Raw genomic sequence first — 23217 nt, forward strand, 5'->3', positions numbered from 1 at the left:
GGGACTCGGGTGGGATGCAGGTGTTCGAAGCAGCAGCCCAATCCATTGCAGCAGAGTCCCACCTCAATTATAAATCTTAAAAAATATAAAATCAGACTGCAACCCCTGAGAAAACAGGGTGTTGAGACTGCTTAGAGACTGGGTGTGGCCCTGCCTGCCTCCCCCGGGCCTTGTCGTGGCAACTGGGCCATTTTCCTCTGCTCCTCAGTGTCACCCTGATAACCGCGCCAGCTTCTTCAGCTTGTTCAGGGATGCAGGCTAGCAGGTGTGAGGACAACGTCACCTCAGCATTGGCTGCAGCTGGCAGTGACGAAGCAGCAAGTCTTCCCAGGGGCCTCTCCAAGGCGACAGGGGTACATTCAAGTTCGGAACAACAAACTGAAGGGAAGATTCGTAGGCGACAGTAAGAAGTACAGTGTTTGCACTTTAAAGCTTCAGGGAACATCCCTTCAATAGCGGCAACATCAGTGCTCCGAGCATCTCGCTCCCCCGAGGGTTTGGAGGAGCCGAGATCTGATGGACTGTAACTGTTCCTGGGTGGCTGCCGAGGATAGCACAGCCCTTGGAGGGCGAAGGAGGAGTGCCAGCCTTGTGCTAGGTCTGAAGACACCGAGGACCAGATTCACTCCTAGAGAACATTGTGTGAAGTTGTGTTTGAAAAGAAAAATCAGGGATGCCATTCCAAATAGCCCTTCTATCTAGTATAGCTGATCTCTGGTACAAATTCACATGCACACACACACACACAAAGGCAAAAATAACATTTTTTTAAAAAAGGTAATGATATGTTGTTGACTACTTTTATATTCTCTGTTCATGCAATAACCCAGAAATTGCTCTTCTGGTTTGCACTCAGTGTGTTTCAGGCAGACTGCTTAACTCAAGAGAGAGTTGAAAGAACCCGCACAAGATTTCCTGGTGTGCTTTGGCCCCAGCTGCTCCTGCTCCTCTTGCTGGAGCCTGCTCCACTCTGTTGTGAGAAAGCAGAAAGATCTTTATATTCCAAAGCTTTGGTTCAGCGTGCCCAACTGGACAGAAGGGTGGGCAGGGCGACCGTTTAAAATAAGCAGATGAGAAATCCAGACATGGCACTGGGGGAGAACAGAGAGAGAGAGCAAGCCAGAACGCTGTTGAGCCAATGTGTGGTGTAAGATTGGGAGGTGGATGGCCCTGGAGTAATCAGGTTTGGCTCTCAGATTCTTGCAATTGGGAAAGCAGTAGCAGGAGCCACAACGTTCCCAGGATGTCTCCTGTTGCGCCTGGAGTGCTGCAGCAGGTGTGCCGGCCTCGGCATGCGTCCAGGTACCTGTGAACATTGGGAAGTCTTCACCCTGGGGCCTGCCTGGTGCCCGAAACCACATGCAGGTCACGAGTCAGGTTCTTCCACCCAGTGTGGTCAGTGGATTGTGAAAAGGAAGTAATATAGGTACCACATGGCTGTTGGCATAATTCTGTGACTTCCTCCAGTTTTTTTCACCTGAAAATTGTCACACATCTGTGCCTTGTCCCCAGTCTGTTCTTGCTGCAAATACAGGTTTTCTAGCAATCAAGTTCGAGTTTGCAGACCCACAGTCCCTGTGCACTCCTCTGTGTTCTCTTTGTGGGGCAGCACAGGAGAGTGCGACCAGTCGACAGGCAGTGGTCTTGCCACACAGACCACAGCACTCTGCGTTGTGCATTTCAGCTCGTACCTTTGGAGATGAGAAAAGGGAGTGGCAGGAGAAGATTGCAGTGCTCACTCTGCCCTCTAGTCCCCAACCCACAGCACCACCCTCGGCTGTCCACATCATCCTCTTCATTTCTCAGTTTCCTTCTGGTGTCCACTCAGCCTAATCCAAATGTCACGTGTTTGTCACCTGTACAGGATGGGGTAGCAGGAACAATCAGCCTTTGTGTTTCTTCCTGGCCGGCAGGTTTCGATTGGAACTTGGTGTTCAAATGGGATTACATGACGCCTGAGCAGAGAAGGTCCCGGCAAGGAAACCCTGTTGCCCCCATAAAGTAAGTGCCAGCTGACCCTTGGGGAGCCCCTTACAGGTGAGACCCCATCCTCTTTCTCTGGCTCCCCTACTGGGGCCTATGTTACCTGGAGAGCTGGGCAAGCCCTTCACCCTCTGCCCTCCCCTGGCCCCTCATCTTAGCCCAAGGAACAAGTACCTGTCATGAGAGGGTAGACGTAAGGTCCACTGAGGTTTCTTTTTCTCAGGTGAAGGCTGGCAAATATTCCTAAGGTAAATCTGTCAGTTCCATACATGGCTTTATGTTTAGGATGTAGAAGAGCTCCTGTAGCAGAGAGGGGTCTCAGAGACCCCCATAGGAGAGGATGAGGGGTCGGCATGAGTCCTGCTGCTGCTGCCACCTGTTCCATGTCTCACCTTTCTCTCCACCCCGACTCCTGGCAGCAGCTGTCAACTCCCCGTGTGCCCTGAGACTTCCGGGATGTGCAAAGGATTCAGGATGGGAATCAAACTTTCTCTGGGCCAGGAGAGCACCAGACAGTGAGACACCCAGTTTAGTGAGGTAGTCTCTATGGAGCACCAGACTGGGAACTAACACCCAGCACAGCCACAGCAGACATTTCCAGCAGCCTACCAGGTTCCAAGTCGTGGGGAGAGGGGACTGTGTGAGCCGTGAGCCACTCCGCAGGACTGGGTCCTCCCTTAAACAAGAGAAGGCTGACCCATGACCGTGACAGTTGGAGCTGACATTTCAAGTGCTTCCTGAGCTTGCTAGGTGCTCTCAGTGTTGTTTCTTATAGTGCTTTCGATTACTCTGTAAGGGAAACTGAGGCACAAAAAGGCAGGAGAGGGCCTTGTGTGGGGTGGCTTGTCATCAAAGAGGTCCCAGCCTACGCAGTGTGGCCCTGCCAAGAGATGTTCAGTCTAGCCCCTGGCACCATGGGACTGTTCAGGCAGAGCCAGCAAGGAGACAACGAAGGCCATGGTAGTGAAGCTGAGAGGAGCCCAGGACTCGTGGTCAGGATCCAGGCTGTTTGCAGCTGTCCTGAAGGTCAGCTGTTAGCTGGGGCCTGGCCCTGGCTGACCATGCTGCCGTTTGACCTGCCTCCCCACCCCGCCCCTCCAGAACCCCCATGATCGCTGGCGGGCTGTTCGTGATGGACAAGTTGTATTTCGAGGAGCTGGGGAAGTACGACATGATGATGGACGTGTGGGGAGGAGAGAACCTGGGTATGTATCATGCTCACACCAGGCGTCCGTGGAAGAACTCGTGGGTGTGCACAGCACCTGTCTGGAAATGCCTTGTGTAAGACATAAAGCATGTCCGCCTTAGAGCGGAGGATGCCAGAGGACAGAGAAGGTCTTTGAAGGAACTCGCAGGTCATTTGACAACTGGGATGTCTGAGTGCCGAGCTGCAGGTCTGTGGGCTGAGCTGGGCAGAGGGAGCGTGAGCCCAGGGAGGCTGGGAACAGATTGCATTGTCATCCTGGATGTCAGGCAGTGTGGCCATTAATCCCTTCTTGATTACTTTTGTGAACGACTCTGATTGACTTAATTTAAAAAAAAACAACGCATGAACTTTCTAAACCCACCCCCACCCTTCCACTGGGTTTAGTTGGAATCAAGTGTTGCAGACGGTGGTCTGTGTTGATAGAGGACTGTTGAGTTTTATCTGCTTGCTTCGTGGTTTTTTTGTTTGTTTTTCCCATGGTCATGGTTTTGTCTTGCTTGTCCCATGGGAAACCTTTCATTTCAAGTGCTCCAAGTCCTGAGCCACTTCTCCCGACTGTTGGACATTGTTCAGTGACACCGAACGTTGGAGGAAAGGGAAGAAAGGTGATGAGACTGCTATTGTTTTTGTTGGCCTCAAATGAAAGACAGGGCCAGCCTGTTATTTTTCTACCATTCAGGGATGTAAGAGAAAACCGAAAAGGGGTTCCACAATAGTTTCATGTGAGATGCTGTTAGGGTTTTTAGTGATTCATGTGCTTTAGGTGGAGTTCAGCATTTGAAACAAGAAACACTTTAGATTTATTAACCTCTATGAAGGGAGGTCTGTGTTAGTCTAAAGAGCCAAGGTATGCCAAACATGTGGAAAGTTCTGGAGCCTGTTCTGGAAGGAGGTGGTTCCCCAGCAGGTCCCCACCAGGTGGTCTGGAAGCTTCTGTGCTGCTTGGACGTCTGCTGGTGCGGAGCCACTCCCTCCAGACCCCATGGGTCACTTGTGTCTCCTTCCCCAGAGATCTCGTTCCGCGTGTGGCAGTGTGGTGGCAGCCTGGAGATCATCCCCTGCAGCCGCGTGGGACACGTGTTCCGGAAGCAGCACCCCTACACGTTCCCGGGAGGCAGCGGCACCGTCTTCGCACGGTGAGTAGTTAGGGGATGAGCATAGAGTAGAACGAGACAGTTTGCTGCTGAGACAGGGCGTGAGCCTGGACTGCATGAGAGCAGGTGTTTTCTGGCAGGTATGATACGTTTGTACAGCAGATTCTAGTCAGCACTCAAGGGGAGGAAGTGTTGATACACAGAGGGTGGTTGGTGCAGGCCACATTCCAGAGCTTGTGCTGGTGAACGGGTCAGCTGTAGCCGAGGTTGGTTGGGGATGCTGACTGGAGAGGAACGGTCCCCACATGTCTGCAGGGCTGCACTGCTGTCTGCTGCTTGGGGTGGTGTGTGCAGAGACTCACACTTTTACATGTGAATGTTCTGAGGACTGGATGTTCTTCCTGTCTTACAAGAAAAGAAGATTGACTTATTTGAAAGGCAGAGATCTTCCATGCGCCGGTTCACTCCCCAAATGGCCGCAGCAGGTGGCGCTAGTTCAGGCTGAAGCCATCGGTAGCAGTGACCCAAGTATTGGGCCATCTTCTGCTTCCTTCCCAAGTGCATTAGCAGGGAGCTGGATTGGAACTGGAGCAGCCAAGACACTTACCTGGCACTCCAATGAGGTGCTGGTTAATGGTGTCACAGGCTGTGGCATTAACTGGTGCACCATCAATTGTTCCCCTGGGGAGTTAAGGAAGAACAGCTTATGTATTACCACACAATCAAAGAGTGTATTGCCTTGCTCCATTTTTTTTTTAAGATTTATTTATTTTTATTGAAAAGGCGGATATACAGAGAGGAGGAGAGGCAGAGAGGAAGATCTTCCATCGGATGGTTCACTCCCCAAGTGAGTGTAACAGCCGGAGCTGAGCCAATCTGAAGTCAGGAGCCAGGGGCTCCTCCGGGTCTCCCACATGCGTGCAGGGTCCCGAGGCTTTGGGCCGTCCTCAACTGCCTTCCCAGGCCACAAGCAGGGAGTTGGATGGGAAGCAGGGCCACCGGGATTAGAACCAGCGACCATAGAGGATCCCGGCGCATGCAAGGCAAGGACTTTAACCACTATGCTATCGTGGCAGGCCCGTCTTGCTCCATTTTATGCTGTTTTAGTAGAACAGCACAGAATGGGTAATGTATAAGGAACAGATATTTGCATAGTTCTGGAGCCTGGGAATTCCAAGGTAAAGGTGCCCGTACCTGGTCAGGGCCTTCCTGCTGCACCTGCTACAGCAGAAAGGCTTAAGCAGAGAGGGCAAGAGGTGACTAGTTTGTAATACACACCTTTGCTGTCTGTGAGAGTAGCACCCCTATGCCTCATTGCCTTTTCAAACTAGAGCTTTGGGCCCTGTGTGATGGCTCAATTGGCTAAATCTCTTCCCTGCAAGCACTAGGATCCCATATGGACACCAGTTTATATTCCAGCTTCTCCGCTTCCCGTCCAACTCCCTGCTGTGGCCTGGGAAAGCAGTGGAGGATGGCCCACAGCCTTGAGCCCCTGTACCCACATGGGAGACCCAGAAGAAGCTCCCGGCTCTTGGCTTTGGATCAGCTCAATTCTGGCCATTATAGCCATTTGGGGAGCGAATCAGCGAATGGAAGATCTTCCTCTGTCTCTCCTTCTCTCTGTATATCTGTCTTTCAAATAAAAGTATATAAATCTTCAAAACTGAATAAAAAAGTAAAACTGGTGCTTTGTTATCATGGCAGTTAAATGCAACATGAATTTAAGCATTTAAATAGGCTTCAGCATTTAAATACAGAAAAAACTAAAGTCACATAAAAAATGTATGGATGTAATTCATGGCAGGAATTAGGCACGTTTTAGTAAACATGGCGAGCTTTCTGAAGAATGACAAATGGCCATTCTGTCATATTAGGGTTTTGCGCCCTAAGGAATTCCTGTGGGTGCTAAAGGTAGATTAGTGCACAGGCCAGGCCCCAGGTGATTTCCTTCTCCTGCAGTTGGGTGACGAAACTCACAGCAAAGGGAATGCTCTCAGAGGTCGAACCACCACAGCCCATAGGTCAAGGGTGCTCTGGACAGGGAGGGAGGAGAGCGTGGGAAGGAGCCTGTGGAGGACAGGGCACGTGAGCTGGGAGAGCAAGCGGGGAGGCTCTCTGTAGGAGAGGTAGGGCTGTGGACATCAGGGAGTGGTTGGCACATGCACATCCAAGAATCAGAAGGAAGCGAGGTGACAGGAGCTGAGGGAATGGACAGTGGACACGGGTGTGGGAGAGCTGGGCAGGCCAGGCCGTTTACCCTGAAAGTCTTGGGAAATGTTGGTTGTTTTGATGACACAGGGAAGCCATTGAGGGTTTTAAGCAAGGGCCTGGATTCTCTACTTAACAGCTTCAGAAAGGTCCTACTAGGTGCTGGGTGGAGATGCTGGGAGATGACCGCATGTTAGAGTGGTGTGTATGTTTCAGCCAGAAGGACCTCTGGATACTGGTTAATTAGAAAGGCAGAATGACAAGGAGAGGGAGAAACAGAAAGAGTGGCCTTTTCTGTCCGCTGGCTCACTCCCCAAATGCTCACAATAGCCAGGATTGAACCCAGCCTAACCCAGGGACCAGAAACTCCATCTGGGTCCCCCACATGGTACTTGAGCCATTACCTGCTGCATTCCAGGTGTTGCTGTGTTTGTCGTCTCGAGAAGACTGGGTTAAAATGGGTATCAAGTTCTTTCCACAGTCAGTGAATGGACAAGTGAAACCAGCACTAACAGGCCCAGGAGGCTGAGGATTTGAGGCTACTTTGACCAAATTTCTCTGCTCAGTAGACTGGAAAGGTTACCTTGCAGTTATTAATTTTAAAACGTCTCCCTCGTTTAAAATATAAGCAATTTAAAAACACTATGTGTTTGGAATTCATAAACCCTTTAAACTGTTAGGGCTACAAAGGACGTGGAACAATATCCTTGAATGGACTCCTTTCTTCCTCCTGATGGAGCAGTCGGGAAGGCATAGGGCTGATACCATACCTCCAGTGAGCGTAGATCAGGTTCAAGGGAGAGGTTACTAAGCAAGACCCCAGAACGCTTCTAGGACTCTTTAGTGGCTGTTCTGGGAAATGATACTTAGGTGCCAGATTCTCCCAGCACTTCAGGTACTCACGGTTAACATGTATGTATGTTTTCAGAAAAAATCAGAAATGACCCATCTCATTATTATACCACACTGTACCTTAGCACTCTTAGGATTGACTCTCTCACTCCCTTCCCCATACACGTGTGTCCCCGGGTGCTGCTGCAAAGCCTGCTGTGTTCCTGTGCAATGTCAAGTCAAGGACATCCTAAGAAGTGCACCTGCATGTTTCATGCCCTCTGAGCTCACATGAAGCCTGCTGATTTGATCACCTGCCTGTGGTTAGCCCCATATTGTATCTAATGTTTCCTTCCTTGCCATTATAAACAGTGCTGCAGGGAGCGTGTTTTCACATAAGTGTCAGTCCTGGTGGGTTATCTGCTGTAGGTAAATCTCGGCTCAAGCGTAGGTGTACGCATGTGTGTTGTCCTGGGAGTCTTCTCAGTGGTATTCTGAACTCGCCATCTATCTTCTGCTTCATTAGGAGGGACAAGATACCTTTGTAGGAAAGGTAGTAGCACAACACAGAAATTTTGCTGGCATTTAGCTCAGGTCATATGAATGGCCACCGTTTAGAAGCCGTCCCTGGAGGGAAGGGGGAGCATTGCCTCCTAACTGTGTGTTTTGGAGGGACAGCATGCCCCATGTTTGGCTTCTAAGGAGAACTCGCTGTAGGCCTGCCTCGGAAGTGGGCTCGGGGTGTGAGAGCAGAGGGCTTTGCTGTATTAACAGCTGTGTCACGGGTACTTTATAAAGATCTGTTGGCAGGGTGGGCCACTTGTGGATCCCCCCTCCCACCCCCGCGGTAGTCGTTAAGTACATCAGGCATTGAAAAGTAATAAGTCCTAGGGGCCCTATTCATAGTCATGGAGCCATGGGGACCCCTGCCCGACCGTGCCCTCAAGCAGTAAAAAGCCCAGATGTGGGCTGTGAGGTGCCTAGCCCCTTCTGCCACTGTTCCTGGTCTCAGAGCTCAGGGCCACAGAAGAGAAAGCAATTTGAGCAGCAGCTGTTGTCTGAGAGCTGTGTGGCTGTCTTAGAGTCATGCCCATGCTGAGAAAGGCCGTGGGGACCAAGACTAGCCCTCAGAACAATGAAAATTCCCCTAGTCATGTTCTCCTGTCCTCCTGTGTGATACAACCCCAGTCCCTTCTTTGGAAGCCCTGGTCAGTAACTGGCTGCCCAGAACCCCGGCCTCCAGGTGCCTTCCTTGGTCGTACTCCTCTCAGACAGGTGCACCCCGGGGTGGTGCTGACAGAAAGAAGGCAACTCACACCTCCAGACTGATTTTGTTTCTAGCAACACCCGGCGTGCAGCAGAAGTTTGGATGGATGAATACAAAAATTTCTACTATGCAGCCGTGCCTTCTGCCAGAAACGTGCCCTATGGGAAGTAAGTACCCCTGCATTCTCATGCTCACTGTGGAGGATCCCCCCTGGCCAGTTCTGAAGACAGCTGATTAGATGACAACCATCCTGTGGCCCTGCTCAAGGCCCCAGAGGGGTTGCTAGGTTCTGAGTCTGGACAGTCAACACTCTCCCTGCCCCCAGCCCTGTTCTCAGTGGATTTGCATATTTGCTGGAAAGAGCCCATTTGTTCCTGCAATTTATAAAGGCCTCTTTCCCCAAACCCTGTCTTTCTGCAGTATTCAGAGCAGATTGGAGCTTCGGAAGAAACTTAGCTGCAAGCCTTTCAAGTGGTACCTTGAAAATGTCTATCCGGAATTGCGGTAAGTCCCCAGGGACCCCGAGTTGAGCCATGCAAGAGCTTAGAAAGCCAAGATTAGGGAGGGGTGGGGGCCTGGAGAGGTGGAAGTAAGGTTGAAATTCCAGCACCAGGCCTGGAGCCAGGACTGGCACCCCAGGGTTCACACCCTCACCCCATGGCTGACCCTGTGCCTCTCTGAGATAGTCCCTCTGCTGGGGTCCTTACCCTTGTGTTTCCACATGCCTTCAAAAGGAACCTCAGGAGATGGAGGGGTTAGGGCTGGCAGGACTGGAGACAGAGAGTAACGTAGCCCCCATCATATCTGCTGCCTCCAAGCACAGAGCACAGCTGTGCCTCCCGTGGACCCGCTGGGCATCACGTGCTCCCCCAGGACCATGCTCTGCCCGCTCCCCTCTGGCGTTGGACTTGATGATGGCAGAAATCCTCTCTAGAGCCTTATTTTTGCCCAGGGCCTTGTTTTCAGCTAACACAAACTCCCTATCCCACCAGAACACCCATCACCCAGTCAGAACACACATAGGTCTGCAGGCTTGCAGGCACCCTCAGAGCTGCATCTTCTTAGAGGGCCTGTTCTGACAGATGGGGCCTTACCTAATGTGGCTCATTTCTTACTTGGAATATTCCCTGAACATTCTCAGTGGCTGCCGTTACCTCCAGCATAGGGTGCTGTGAGTGCCCAACTCACTGCCATGATCGCCATGCTAATGGCTCCTCCAGTGCCACCATCAGGGAGGTTTGTTTGAGAAGTGATAAGGCACACCATCGCCTCCGTTTTTAAAGTAACAGACATGGCAGCCTGTGTTCCACAGGGTGAGAGGGGAGGACTTCCTGTCTGCTTGCCCCGCCCCCCAGTGAAGGCTGGCTCTTGGTAGGGGTTAAGGACAGTGACAGTCACCAGTGGGAAACCCCCATCCTCGCCCCCACCACCACTTCAGGGAGGGGCTTTGCAACACTGTGGGTTTTTTTAAATTGTTTTTTAAAATAATTATTTATTTTAATGTGAAAGGCAGAGTTACAAGGAGAAGAGACAGATTTTCCATCTGCTGGATCGCTTTCCAAATGGCCCAGAGCAGCCATTTGAAGCCAAGAGCCTGGAGCTTCTTCCAGGTCTCCCCAAGGGGTGCCGGGGACTCCTTTCTCCGGCATATTAGTAGAAAGCTGAATAGGAAGTGGAGCAGCTGGGACTCAAGCTGGCACCCATGTGGAGTGCCGGCATTGTGAGCAGAGCCTTAATCTGCTTTGCCATGGTGCTGGCACCTACAGCAGAGGGTTTTATCCCCATCATGCCTCTCATTTTGCTGTTGCTATTGTGATCACCTACAACCTGGTGGATGGGAGTGACACAGAAACCACAGTGTCTCACTGAATGGGACTGGCACTGCTGCCTGCGCCTGCGTCACAGGCACTCAGCACCCAACCAGCCGACAAAGCTGCTTTCCCTGGCCGCAGGAGGTTCTGTGCATTCCTGTGTTTAATTTTTTTTTTTAATTTTTAAATTTATTACTTATTGGCAAGGCTGCGCTACAGAGAGATCTTCCATCCATTGATTCATTCTCCAAATGGCCACAAGGCCAGGCTACACCAGCCCAGACCCAGGAGCTTCTTCCAGGTCTCCCACATGGGTGCAAGGGCCCAAGCATCTGAGTCATTTTGGGCTGCTCTCCAAAACATATTAGCAGAGAGCTGGATTGGAAGTGTAGCAGCCAGGATTCAAACTGGCACCCATATGGGATATGGGCCCCCTGCCTGTATGCCTTTATTGTCTGTGGTCATACCCTCCATTTTCTTGAGCAACCCCTGCAGGCCAGGAGCCTGATTCCCTGCTGCTGCACACCTGTCTGCTTGGGCACGCTAAGGTTTAGAGAGAGTGGGTCACATCTGGAAAGAGCACACACACGGGAGCGTGGTGATATGGGTTAGGGCCAAGGTGCAGGTCTCAGAGCCACATTTCTCTCGCCCCCTGACAGCAGGTCACTCCTGTAAGTCAGGGCCTACGTCTGCCTTAAAGTGCCCGCGGACAGGGTCTGCCCAGGGTCATTTTCACCCTAATCTTGCATGACATCTAATCAACTAGCACTGAAGAATATCAAGGACTTTGCCTTGCCATGAAAACTCTCCTAGAACAGAATAGGAAGAGTGTATCTCCATTGTGCAGTTTTAGAGGTAGCAACCCGGAGGCTCCTAGCCAGGCCGTGCCCCTGAGGCAGCCTGCAGCAGTAGAGCGGAGTCCCTAGCAGCTGGCCACCTCCGTGCCCTTCCTGCTGCCCAGGCAGGAGCCGTTGAGCCAGGAGGAGGGTGGCGGAAGCATGGTGTCATACAGAACGACTCAGGATTCTCACCTTGCCTCCCAGGGTCCCAGACCATCAGGATATAGCATTTGGAGCCTTGCAACAAGGAACCAACTGCCTGGACACGTTAGGACACTTTGCCGATGGTGTCGTTGGAGTCTATGAGTGTCACAATGCTGGGGGGAACCAGGTATGTGTCGGGGTGAGTCTGAGCACCTGCAGGCCGAGAGTGAGCGCAGATTGGGGAGGGATCCTGGAGTTCAGAGGCCTGGCTCCCACCTGTCTCCTGGGAGGGAGAAATACCTGCAAGGAAGCACTGGGCTCCTGCTGGTCAGAGCCTCTTTGGCAGGGACTGTGGGATATCGTGGGTCTTTGACACATCAAAGGTGACATCACGCAGCCAGACAATACCACAGGGGCAAGAGTGCTCCAGTCAGAGGTGGGATTAGTGTCTGTTGCCCCCCCAGCATGCAGGCCATGCTGGAGGACCCAGTCTGATCCTCCCGGGCCATCTGCCAGTTCACTCTGTCCTGCTGCGTGCTTACCCTGAAATCACGCACCACCTCTGCCCACTGTGTCTCTGTCTCAACTTCAGTATGATGCACCTGCCTGCCTGTCTAGCATCCCTCCTTAGGAGGTACTTCTGCTATTATCACAGTTGTCCCCTTCTTCTTGTTAGGTCATGGTACCCAAAAGTATAAACTGTTCATTGTTGGCTGCCTCAGTTACACATTTACAGACACACCTTCTCTAGAGGCATAAAAATCTACCACCTTCTGCCCATACTCAAAAGGAGATGCATAAACCAAAGTGTGATGGGTCCAGCCCTGATTTATTTGTGTGTTCTAAAGGCAGTTTTCTCACCAGATAATCGTAGATATTTGACCAGTCAACTCAGGCAGACACAGCAGGTAACAGCAAGCCTGTGGGAACACAGACATACCCTCAGGAAAGCAGAGATCCGCGAGGCAGGGGACCAAGTCTCTGGAAGCTGAGTCCCACCTGAGTCGGACATTGCTTCTGGGTTTGTTTGCACAGCGCTAGTCCAGACTGTGCCAAAAACAGAGGTCTGGGTAATGCATATGGGGCTGGGTGGCACTTACATGGGGCCCAATGGATTACAAAATGGGAGACCATCAGCCCCAAATCTGTACTGTCAACAATTGGGGACTTTTTTTCTTGCTCCTGCTCATGTCACATCTTGTGCCCCCAGCTGGTGGCACACGAGCCCAGGCCCTGGAGAGCTGGACATGGAGATTCCTCTGCCCTCCCTTCTGAAAACAGAGCTCATGTCCCATCTCCAGGCTGTGGCCTGGCTCCTGGCACCTGTCAGCTCAGCGGATCTCTGGGCATCCCTCTGTATTGACCCTAGTCAGGTAACCACACAGCCCCATCTCCCAACACATTTCCAGTTCCCTCCTGTTGCCCCCTGTGTCATTTGAGGAGTCCTGTTTGGGCAGTAAGCAATAGTCATTCTGATTGAGCACTGTGAATGTGTCAGGACTGGCTGCCCTCGAATGTGCTCTTCTGAAGGAAGCAGAAGATCGGCTCCCCCAAGCACTGCACCCATGTGGCCCATGTGACTTTTCCTTTGGTTGTTGCATGGCCATCGCCTCTCTCCCCAGGGTCTCTGCCGTGCTATTCAGCCCATGTGTGCTGAGCACAGCCCCACCTGTCCATGCCGTTCTCAGTGCTCTCTGGGGCCCACACACTGGACTCACCCAGGGATCTGGAACAAAGTCCTAACACCAGCTACCTGGCTCAGGAAGCCTAACAACAACCCACTTCAGGCCAGGGGAGTGCAGGTCTCTGAATGTGCCGGAGTAAATCTAAATGAGATGGACATATCAGCAGATGGGACATGAGGCTGTGTGGTAATGTAAGATGCCTTACCCACTCACCTGGGACACACCTCTCCCAGGCTCCAACCTGAGGCCAACAAGCTCCTTCCAGCTCAGTGTTGTCGAATAGGTCAACAGACTGTGAAGCAAGTATTTTAGATCTGTGCTGGCTCTGTTGTAGCCACTGGCCGTGTGTGGCCACTGAGCACCTGACCTGTGATTACCTGAAATTAAATTTTCAGTCCAGCTCTTTGAATGGAAACCAGCACACGTGGCTGGTAGCTAGCCTGTTGGTACTGTCTACAGGTGATGGAGGACAGAGAGCTTGCGTGCTGCTGAGTGGTTGGTCCTACTCATGAGCCCATCCAAGCCAGTACCCACCCTCGGAACGAACGGAATGTGGCTGTGGTGTATTTTAGGGTAGTGCGTCTCACACACATAAAACCTAAGAAGGCAGAGATTTCCTGACTGCAGATTGGGCACAGCACTCTGGGAGAGTGAGGTCCATGGCTTCCAACTGAGCCTCAGCAGACACATGAGAAATGGGAAATTAATGACCGTGGGGTTTGTTTTTTGTTTTGCTTTGTTTTTGTTATTTTTTTTTTTGAGAGTGGCAACTCAAAAAAGCGTTTCTTAAATATTTATGAACCGTATTTTGCAAATTCAGATAATTGAAATGCAACAGAAGAACAAAATGAGCTCTGTTGTTTGCAGAGCTGAATTAGTTTTTCTGGATTTTACTGTAAAGTCTGCTTTAAAATAATTAAGCACACAATAACAAGGAAGCCACAGAACATTCAGGCACAGTCTTTTTACTCTGTTATCAACAAACCTTCAAACATCTTCTAACACCTGCTTTCTGGGAGAATCCCAGACCCCATTCCATGCTGGGGCCCCTCCACGTGCCGCTGTCTACTTGTGCTGCAGGTGTGGTCGACCCCTGTATTGGAATGGCAGAAGTTGGGGATATGTGTCTGCCTGGACCTCAGCCTCCAGAAAGCGGGCCCTGTGCAGGGAGGCACACATGACTTCCGCTCTGTAATCAAGCTCCCCAGCACAGCCAAGGCCAAACAAATACCCCGTGTACTCTCGCATGTACATCTGACACCTGCCGTGGGCTATGTGTGTGTTTCACACATCTCGACACCTGCACGCACCTTCTGGGTGTCCCATGGTTTAATTCAGTTCCAATACTGCCTGCTCTGAGTTCCTTCAGACACATGGCATGCAGGCTAAGTTGTACATGGAGACCTTCCCCCTGTACTTCCCAACACACACACATTAACAGCTCTACCTTCCACTTCCAGTACCAAGTTCAAGTTCAGGATGTTGCCTGTGCTTCAGTACCCGCCCCCTCAAAGCTCATCATTTGGGAGACTAGCTCACAGGAGACAAAGTGCTTACAGGTTACCAGGGTTGGAAAGATGAGTAAGGCTTCAGGCACAGTTGAGGGGTTGGTATAGAAGAGCATTCATGCCTCTTGGGGGGCACCACCCTCTCAGAAGCTTCCCTAACTCCATCACTCAGACATGGATGTGATGGCTCCTCACCACAGGCGTGACTTGTCATTAACCCAGTCTCTGACTCCTCTCTCATTCCTGGGCAATGGGCGCAGAGCTTCTAATTGCTTCTGGTTCTAAGCTTCTAATTGTGACCTGGTCCATTAAGCAAGCAGCCCCCACCCAGATGCCTCTGATTGCAGCAGAAGGTGCTGTTGTGGTGAAGGATGTCTCTAGGGACTGGGAGCCTAGTTGTCAGGACCCAGGAGTCAGGAGCCAAGGGCCAAGGCCCAGTACTAGAACAAAAGGTGTACCTAGCACCTGCGTAGCTTGGAAAGTGACAGGGGTACTTTGTACCTGTTCCAGGAAGCACTGGTGGGAAACAGCTGCATGTTTGTTCCTCCATCACTGTCATGCAACACAAGGGACACTCCGTGCCTACCGATGCCCAAAGATCCTGCTATGGCATGATAACACCACCATCCTGCCCATGAAGAAGGCAGCCTGCAGGCAGGCCCAGCAGCTGTGGTGGTTCCTACTCCCCCTGCGAGAGCCAGGGCAGTGTGGTGCACACAGGAGTGGCTGCATGCGGTCCAGACCCCATGTCTCTTAACAAGTTGTGTGATCTGATTGATTTAAATATTATTAAACACAGAGGCTTCTTTAAAGATAATTTCTTCTCTTGTCTTGCCTGCATCTTCTGCGAATAGGAAAAAAAAAAGCTGTGTATTCATCACACTTGACAGAGCCTAAAATAGCAGGATAGTTAGTGTGTCATTCTGTTCTCCTCTGGAGGGTGAGCCCAGTACTCACCACGTACCTGAGTCCTGCAGGTGGATAACTGGATGGGAGGAGTTGGGGGAGCCAGCTGCCTGGGCCTGGAGCAGACAGGGCCCTAGGGTTATCTGGCATGGCTCTGCGGGATGCTGAGTGGGAGGGGGGCCTTGCTGTGAGCCCTGAGGGGCTCTCGTGAGTGTTTCTTCTTTCGATTCCATCTAGTCCACTGAGTGATGGGCAGCTCTCCTTCCTGTAGCTGCTGTGACTCTGACAGGGGAGGGCGGAGGGACGGCTCTGGGGTATGTTCACCCTTCTCTGTTTTCAGCTTCTGCCCTTTCAGATGATCATGGTTAGTATTCTTTCCAACCCATCTCAGCCTGTGACCTCTGTGTTCATGTACACATGTACTCAAAACCACGTATGTTTGTATTTTTTAAAATCGTGGGTGGGTGGGTGTTCAGGGCAGGGCTTAGGACACAGGGTAAGACTGCCAAGGCCCATGGCAGAGTGTCTGGGTTCCAGTCCAGATTCTGGCTTTCTGCTTACGCAGACATAAGAGGCACTGGTGGTGGCTCACATCCTTGGTTTCCTGTCACCCACATTGGCGAACTAGATTGAGTGTTCCAACCCCCAGCTGCAGTGTGGCCCAGTTCCAGTGCTTGCAGGCATTTAGGGAGTAAGCCAGCAGACGGGAGCTTTCTCTCTATGCTTTTTAAATAAATAAATAAGTCATGTTTTAAAATCATGGGCAAAGTTATTTAAACGCTCTCTGGCTCTGTCTTCTCACTTGTAAAATGAGAAGAAGAATAATAGGCCCAGGGGGACGTTGAATAAAGGGCTGTGATAGCACTTCACACTGCATTGTGAGCTCTCAGCTACGTCTAGCTGTGTGGTGGGCACAAGTATGTAGATCCTTCCCTCCTGCGTTGCAGAGAATGCTGTAGACATCAGTAAATCAAGTTAGAACTCAACTCACTGTCTATTTTTGCTTAGATACTTAGCTCATCTACAATTTTTACACATCACAATTCGATTCACCCTTTTAAAGACACACCTGCATGGGACAGTCCTAGAATAGTGCTGGTGAAACAGTTGTGTATAACCCAAGCTTGAGCTACAGTTGTTACAACTCATGTTTACTGACAGAAAATAACTTGCATTTGGGGCTAGAATAGTGGATACTGTTCGTCGTCGTGATGGAGGCTCCAAGTGCGCATCCACGCATCAGCTGGCCAAATTAGCACCTAATCTTGAGGTGCTGGGCATGTCCCAGTTAGGCGTTCAGCCCCTAGGCAGAGTCATGGCTCTCAGATTCTGAGTCTTGGTTCCCACGAGATGCTCCGTTTCCCTTCCAGGCCCTCCACTGACTCCATTTCACTGACTTTGCAGCCACAGCATGGCCTGCCCCTATCTTGCTGTTCTGTGTTCCAGGAATGGGCTCTGACGAAGGAGAAGTCGGTGAAGCACATGGACCTGTGCCTTACTGTGGTGGACAGGGCGCCTGGCTCTCTTATAAAGCTTCAGGGCTGCCGAGAAAACGACAGCAGACAGGTGAGATCCCCACACCCACTCCTGGGCAACTGACTCACCCCAGGGTGGCGCCATGCCGCTATATCGCTCTGTCACTTGCACTGTCCCTCCTGCCTGCACTCATGTGGTCTTGTATAATGTGCAGCGGCCCCATTCATCTTCAGCCTAGGAGACCTAACATTGCTAATTTCCAGCATTTTCTCATTTTCCTCCCTATGCCACTGCGTGTCTTAAAGGGTCATTACATGTTTTTGTTTATTCATTAACTATTTATCCTGTTTAAATTTACAGAAAACCAAAGTAGTCGAAGTTCAAATGGGTGAGACTTTACATACACGCACACACCAAGACCTTCTGCAAACACTGTGTTGTTGTACCTTATGAGCAGGATGTGGAGGGGCATGACTCCGACTTCTTCCCTGCTGGGAGGTCTTTGTGTCACACCCTTGGTGAGGCATGGGCTAACACCTAAGCCTGGAACAGCAGTGTAGATGCCTGAGTATCTGTCCATGGAGGATGGGCTTAACCTTACAATCCCTCCCAAAGAGAGGTGGCTTGGGTCAAGGGATGCTGAGACCAGCAGGCTCTGAGGGGACCAAGGGCCCACCAGGAGTGTGATTCAACACCTGTTCCACAGCAGAGGGAAGGGAGCCCCCAAGAATCGGCACCTCTGCCCCAGCACCACCTGAGAAAAACAAGGCCAGACCTCGGTCCCATGTTGAGCTCCAGTTGTCAGGGAAGTGCCAGCCAAGGGCCCTTGTCCATGTGTTCCATCTGCAGACCCCCATCCTTGTGCCTGGATAGCCCTGCCTCTCCACTCTGTACAGCTCTGGCCTGTGTCAGCAGCAGGACTTCCTTTCTACAGCTACTCTGCTAACCTTTGGTGTCCTCTTTAGTTTTTAAACATTCACTGTGTTGGTGATGCAACTTTACAACTTGCTCAGGGCTTCAGAGAAAAATGGAGTAGCTGTTTGTTGCATCCGCTGAGCCCAATGCGAAGGGAATCCAGTTCAGGGCTCAAGCTGCCTTTCCCTCGGACACATCCAATGTGATTACTGCAGCTGGCCTCTAAGCCTGATGTAAAAACAAAATAGCTGATTAATGTGGCCCTGTTTCAAAAGAAATGCCACTCTCTGAAAGTCGCCCTGAGATATGACATGGCCTACAGTGAGCTGTCTGGCTGCATGGCAGTTCTGTCGAGTTGCACACCCACTGCAGCCTGGCTGTCTCCAAGACCAGCCCCACCCCAGCCCTGTCCCACCAGGCCGGTGCAGGGGGCCCAGCTGCTGGCAGCACAATGGGAGCTGGCGTCTGTCTAGGTTTACTTGATGTGTTGACACCTGCCAGGCAGAATCCCTGCAGAATCAGCTCCCATTCATAGGGCACCCTTTGTTGAGATGATTCCTGGCACTGGTTGCCCCGCACATGCTTTACATGACAATGGAGGCAAACAGTGCAAGGGGTGACTGACAGTGGCCTGGCAGCTGTTAGAAACCAAGGAGGAGACCAAGAGCAAGACGGGTGGGGGTGCCGACCTGCCCCCTGCCCAGGGATACTGGCCAGGGAAGCTAGTGGGTGTAGATGAGGCTGCTGGTGGCTGGAGGCGGGCACCTTTGTCAGGCCCCGGCTCCTCCCCATCCCTATCATGTGCCCTTGGAGGGAGGCTCCTTTGCCAGTGTCCCCGTGAAGTTGCCCTGTCTGGCCAGTTGTTATATTTGGTTTCTAGGCACGTCCCTGCATTCATAGTGAGTGTATTTGTGGAGCCAAAGAGGGCAAGGGAGAAGAGGGCAAGATTTAATTCCACTGCATTGACGGGATCTACAAAAAAAAAAAAACCTTAGCAAAGAAGCTTTAGTGCATGCAGTGTAAAAAATTAATTAGAATCATAGACTGCATTAATGAAGGGAGAGCTGTAGGGAGGGAAAAAACTACCCTGTTTCTTTAAGGAGCAAATGTGAGATCGGGAAGTGGGGAGGTTGAATTACTTACCGGGCAGTAGGACCAGGGGCCCAGAGGACTCTCCAGGCCTGGTTGTGGGTTTTGTGTTTTGGGGTTGATTGGATGGTGGGTTGGTGGGGTTGGGGTGGGAATGGAGCTGATCAGTGGGCTGACTAGTTGGCCTGGTGTGTGTGCACGTGTGGGCTTGGTTTCCTCATGGGAGTGCTGGTAGGGAACCCTGTAATTACACCCTGCACTTGACGAGCAGCAGGTTCCGAGCAGAGTTCAGTAGCCACTGTGGGCCTCGGCCCTGCCCCGCCGTGCAGAGCCCTGGTGATAGAGAGGTGACTGAGGCAGGTTCTCCCAGGCCCGGCAAGGTCACACACTGATGGAGAATTGACAGCATGGAAATAGGCCCCACCACGTAGTAACATTGCAGTCACACAACTCTTATGTACCCCTCTTCTGGCCCAGCGCCAAGCTGGTGGCTCAGCCAAGCTCAGGCCCCTAAATGGGAGCCTGAGGCATGGGAAATGGGAGGTGCTGCCAGCAGCCAAGGAAGGACGGCCGGCTCCTTCACTGGGTCAGACAATCCTGTAGATGAATGCACATTCCCCAATGTCAAGTGCCTGTGTGCATGACCAGGATGCAGGGTATGGGGAAGAGGGTGACAGACCCTTGGGGTGGAGGCCAAGGGACGCCTGGTGAATACTGAGTGTTGTTAAATGGAGCACATGTCTCCTTCCTCGGCCCTCGTTGGCCTGTGTGGTTACATGTCATGGGGCCACTTTATAACCAGAGGCCAGAAGGAAGGAAGGCTGCCAGTCTGTTGCTGCTCCAGTGTGATGCTTTTGCATTTTGTGAGGTGCCATGCAGTATTGCAACACATGTGGACAGTCTAAAGCAGCCAAGTCAACCCTTGCTTCTGTTCTCTTACCAGAAGGTCTCCCTGGGCTCCTCTGTTCATTCGTGCTCATGTTCTGTGTTCCCCCGCCCCATCCCCATCTCTTGCAGAAATGGGAACAGATCGAGGGCAATTCTAAGCTGCGGCACGTGGGCAGCAACTTGTGCCTGGACAGCCGCACTGCCAAGAACGGGGGGCTGAGCGTGGAGGTGTGCAGCCCGGCACTCTCGCAGCAGTGGAAGTTCTCGCTCAACCTGCAGCAGTAAGAGAGGGCCCCCGGGAGGCCGCTGCTGTCCCGTCTCCCACGCCACCAGGCCGAGGTCGGTGATCACATTCTCGATTCTGTTTCTTCAAACTTTCCACGAAACTATATACCTCAGTAAATTCCATCACGGTCTGGTGCGGCCGAGGACTTGAGCGAGGCACGCTGGGGGCACCGTGTACACACAGCAGCAGCAAGCCGAGAGAGGTGCCTGCGCCCCTGGCCACTCGGCAGGTAGCCGGGTCCCCCTTCCCGGAGGCAGGAGCGCCCACCTGCACCCACGCCCCCCTGACACCATGTGCTCAGCCGCTGAGGAGCAAGCACCCCGTCCATGACCAGCACACGGGAGAGAAGCTGCCGCACCCCTCCAGGTGGGCTGGTGGACAGGGAGGACGCCCAGGAGCGCCCGCCGGGCCAGCGAGGAAAACGTTTCCATTTCCGACCCCATCCAAGTCACGTGTGGTTTCCGCAGCACCCAGCCATGTCATTTCACAGGTTCCTGTTGTTGTCCTCTGTCCCCGGCTTCCCGCCCATGGGCCTCCTTGATGTCCCTTGCTGTGTTTGAATATGAATTTTCCCACAATGGACACCTGATAGGAATTCCCAGAGAATGGGGCGTCTGTCAGCCATGGCCCAGCTAGACAGCGTCCTGACAGAGCAGCTGGCAGCCAGGACAAACACCCATGGGTGCTACTGTGCTGTGGAGCTCTCCCCATCCCCCAGCCACCAGTCCAGCCCACTGCCCTCTGTGGCTTTGACCTGGGCTGCATTAGGCGTGCTGTCACTGGCTGGAGACCTTGGCGGGGTACTTACTCTGAAAGATCTCACTTTGGTGTTTTTTAAAATTGCATTTCTTTTCTCTTAAAAAAGTTCACCACAGCTCCCTGGGTGAGCAGGGAGCATTCCACGGCTACCTGGTGACAGGGCCAAGGGGCGACACCAAGCAGCCGTAGCATACCGAGTCTGCGGGTGGGAGGGAGGGCTTAGAGGGCTTGAGTAAAGAATTAGGGAGGGTCAGCAGCAAGCGATGCCTGCCTGGTTGCCTCTGGGCTTCAGGCCGCAAACAGAAGCCTTCATGGTCCTATACAACACTGCTGTGAACCCAAAGTTCCAACAGGGACACAGGCCTTTGTGGCATCCCCCACATGGCCACAGGTCGGGCCCAGCCCCTGCTGGATGGCCCCCTCATCATGCCCGTGTACGTAGCCCTGCTTCCTTCTCCAGGTCCCCCACACCTCACACACACAGTGTTCTGGTCTCAAAGGAGACCTGATGCAGCCGTCCCTGGCCTGAGCTGCTGGACCAAGCAACAGGCATCATGAATGCATGGATTCAGCATCCTGAGGCCATGGGAGACTGCCCTATACGTGGGGAGAAGAGGCTCCCACTCAGGCCCCACACACATACACCGGGTGGGGAACCAGCCCATGTCATCTCCCTGTTGTACCCCTTTGAGCAAGCCAGGGGGCCATGAACCCGGGGAACTTCTGCACGTCTTGGGCTTTAGAGCCAGACCCCAGGGTAGGCGGGTGCAAGGAAATTGGGGACACGTGTTTGGCTGTTGCCAACAGGCCTAATGGGAATAAGTCTGCCAACCCGTTGGTACGCAGCCCTGGGCACCCGTAAGCTACTACTGCTGTTTTGGGGGTGGGGGTGGCGGAGAGAACCACGAGGCGATCCAGATTTGGCTTATGTTTTTTTATACCCTTCCACCCCACCCAGAACTCTCAACAACATTGGTACCGTGGGGACACAGGTATATGTCTCCCCAGTCCCTGGCACTGGTTGTACATCTGGGTGGGGGGTGGGGAAGGAGAGGACAGGAGCTGACTTTGAAGGGAACAGAGGATGGCTAGGGAGGGACACTCCGCGGCGAGCTATGTTTACACGACACAGTGTGCCAAAGTGATCCACTGCGGCCGCGGGGGTTTCTAATCACCAGGACTTGCCCTCCCCTGAACTGCCCCAACTCTGGTTTTTAAAATCTCACAGACTTCTCGGCTAAGAGCAGAGCGCAACACCGTTCACTGTCTCCTCTGTGGTTGGTCCCTCGTCTCCACCCAAGTCAGAATGATGGTACCCGCGAGTATGTTTTTGCAAAATCCAAAATATAGTTTGGTAATTTTTTTTTCCAGTTGATTTTTTTAAAAAAAAAAGGAACTGCTGTACAGAGCTTGTACTTTGTCCATTTTATAGATGGAAACCATCCTTGACAATTGTTTAACTTAAATAAAGAGAAGATACTTTATAGACCCCGCTGTCTAGCACCAGCCGCATCTTTCCCAGTGTCCGTGCACTGGTCCTGGCTACAGCCCGGGACCACGCTGCGCTCTGTTCGCGGAGGCCCTGCCCAGGTGCCGTTTCACATCACTGTACCACAGCACGCTCTTCCTTTGGTTGTTTCTTCTTCGTGATGATTACCGTTACCTTCTGTGGAGTGTTCACGATGTGCTGGTGCCCAGATAGGCCCTCATACATACATTTACACACGAAGGCCTCTGAACAAGTAGAGGCTGCAGGGGCTCACCTGCCCAGGGTCATGCTGCTTCTGGGTCACTCCTTCCACGTCCCCAGCAGCCAGCCCTGGGCACTAGGACCCACAGTCTGTACCCCAAACCAGATGTGAATGTCCGTTAAGATGTTTAGCCTCATTTCCCAGCAGGTGGGACTCCACAGGGTCTTCTGATACCTTTAACCTGCTTACAGACCACCCGGCAAGCAAGCCAGGGCAGGCAGCATCACCCACTTCTTTACTAGATTGGATTTAGATTGGGGTGGGAGAATGGTGAAAGGACGAACCCAGGCCAGGGTTTGGAGCCTCCTGGAGACTGTGTATCTACTCTCTTGTCGGTCAAAGCATTAAACATCTGCCTTTGGAGCCATTTGAGAGACAAAAACAGCTCTCATATAACTTCCTGGGACCCAGCAGAGCCCTCGGTGCGGATGCTGCCTTGGCAGCTGGGAGCAGTGTGTCCGTCAGGCAGTGATCTGTTGAGACACTGTTCCCACTGAGGGTCCCTAGAAGGACCTGGGGTGGGGACAGAATAGGCTACAGGCCTCAGAAAGGGGAGGAGCAGAATGCCAT

The 23217-nt window shown here is 52.2% G+C and overlaps 1 protein-coding gene across 1 annotated transcript in view; it reads left to right on the forward strand.

The window, feature by feature from the left end:
• The window catches only part of GALNT2 (polypeptide N-acetylgalactosaminyltransferase 2), a 173318-nt gene extending 150934 nt beyond the window's left edge, over window positions 1–22384 (forward strand). The window contains exons 9-16 of the mRNA XM_004578551.3: window positions 1914–2001; window positions 3085–3188; window positions 4200–4326; window positions 8665–8757; window positions 9011–9094; window positions 11445–11571; window positions 16930–17049; window positions 19981–22384. Coding sequence (XP_004578608.1) covers window positions 1914–2001; window positions 3085–3188; window positions 4200–4326; window positions 8665–8757; window positions 9011–9094; window positions 11445–11571; window positions 16930–17049; window positions 19981–20136 — 899 coding nt within the window. The 3' untranslated portion in view covers window positions 20137–22384. The remainder of the gene's footprint in view (window positions 1–1913; window positions 2002–3084; window positions 3189–4199; window positions 4327–8664; window positions 8758–9010; window positions 9095–11444; window positions 11572–16929; window positions 17050–19980) is intronic.
• Window positions 22385–23217: the final 833 nt, after the last annotated feature.

This window comes from Ochotona princeps, chromosome 10, assembly GCF_030435755.1.
Source record: "Ochotona princeps isolate mOchPri1 chromosome 10, mOchPri1.hap1, whole genome shotgun sequence".
Taxonomy (NCBI): Eukaryota; Metazoa; Chordata; class Mammalia; order Lagomorpha; family Ochotonidae; genus Ochotona; species Ochotona princeps.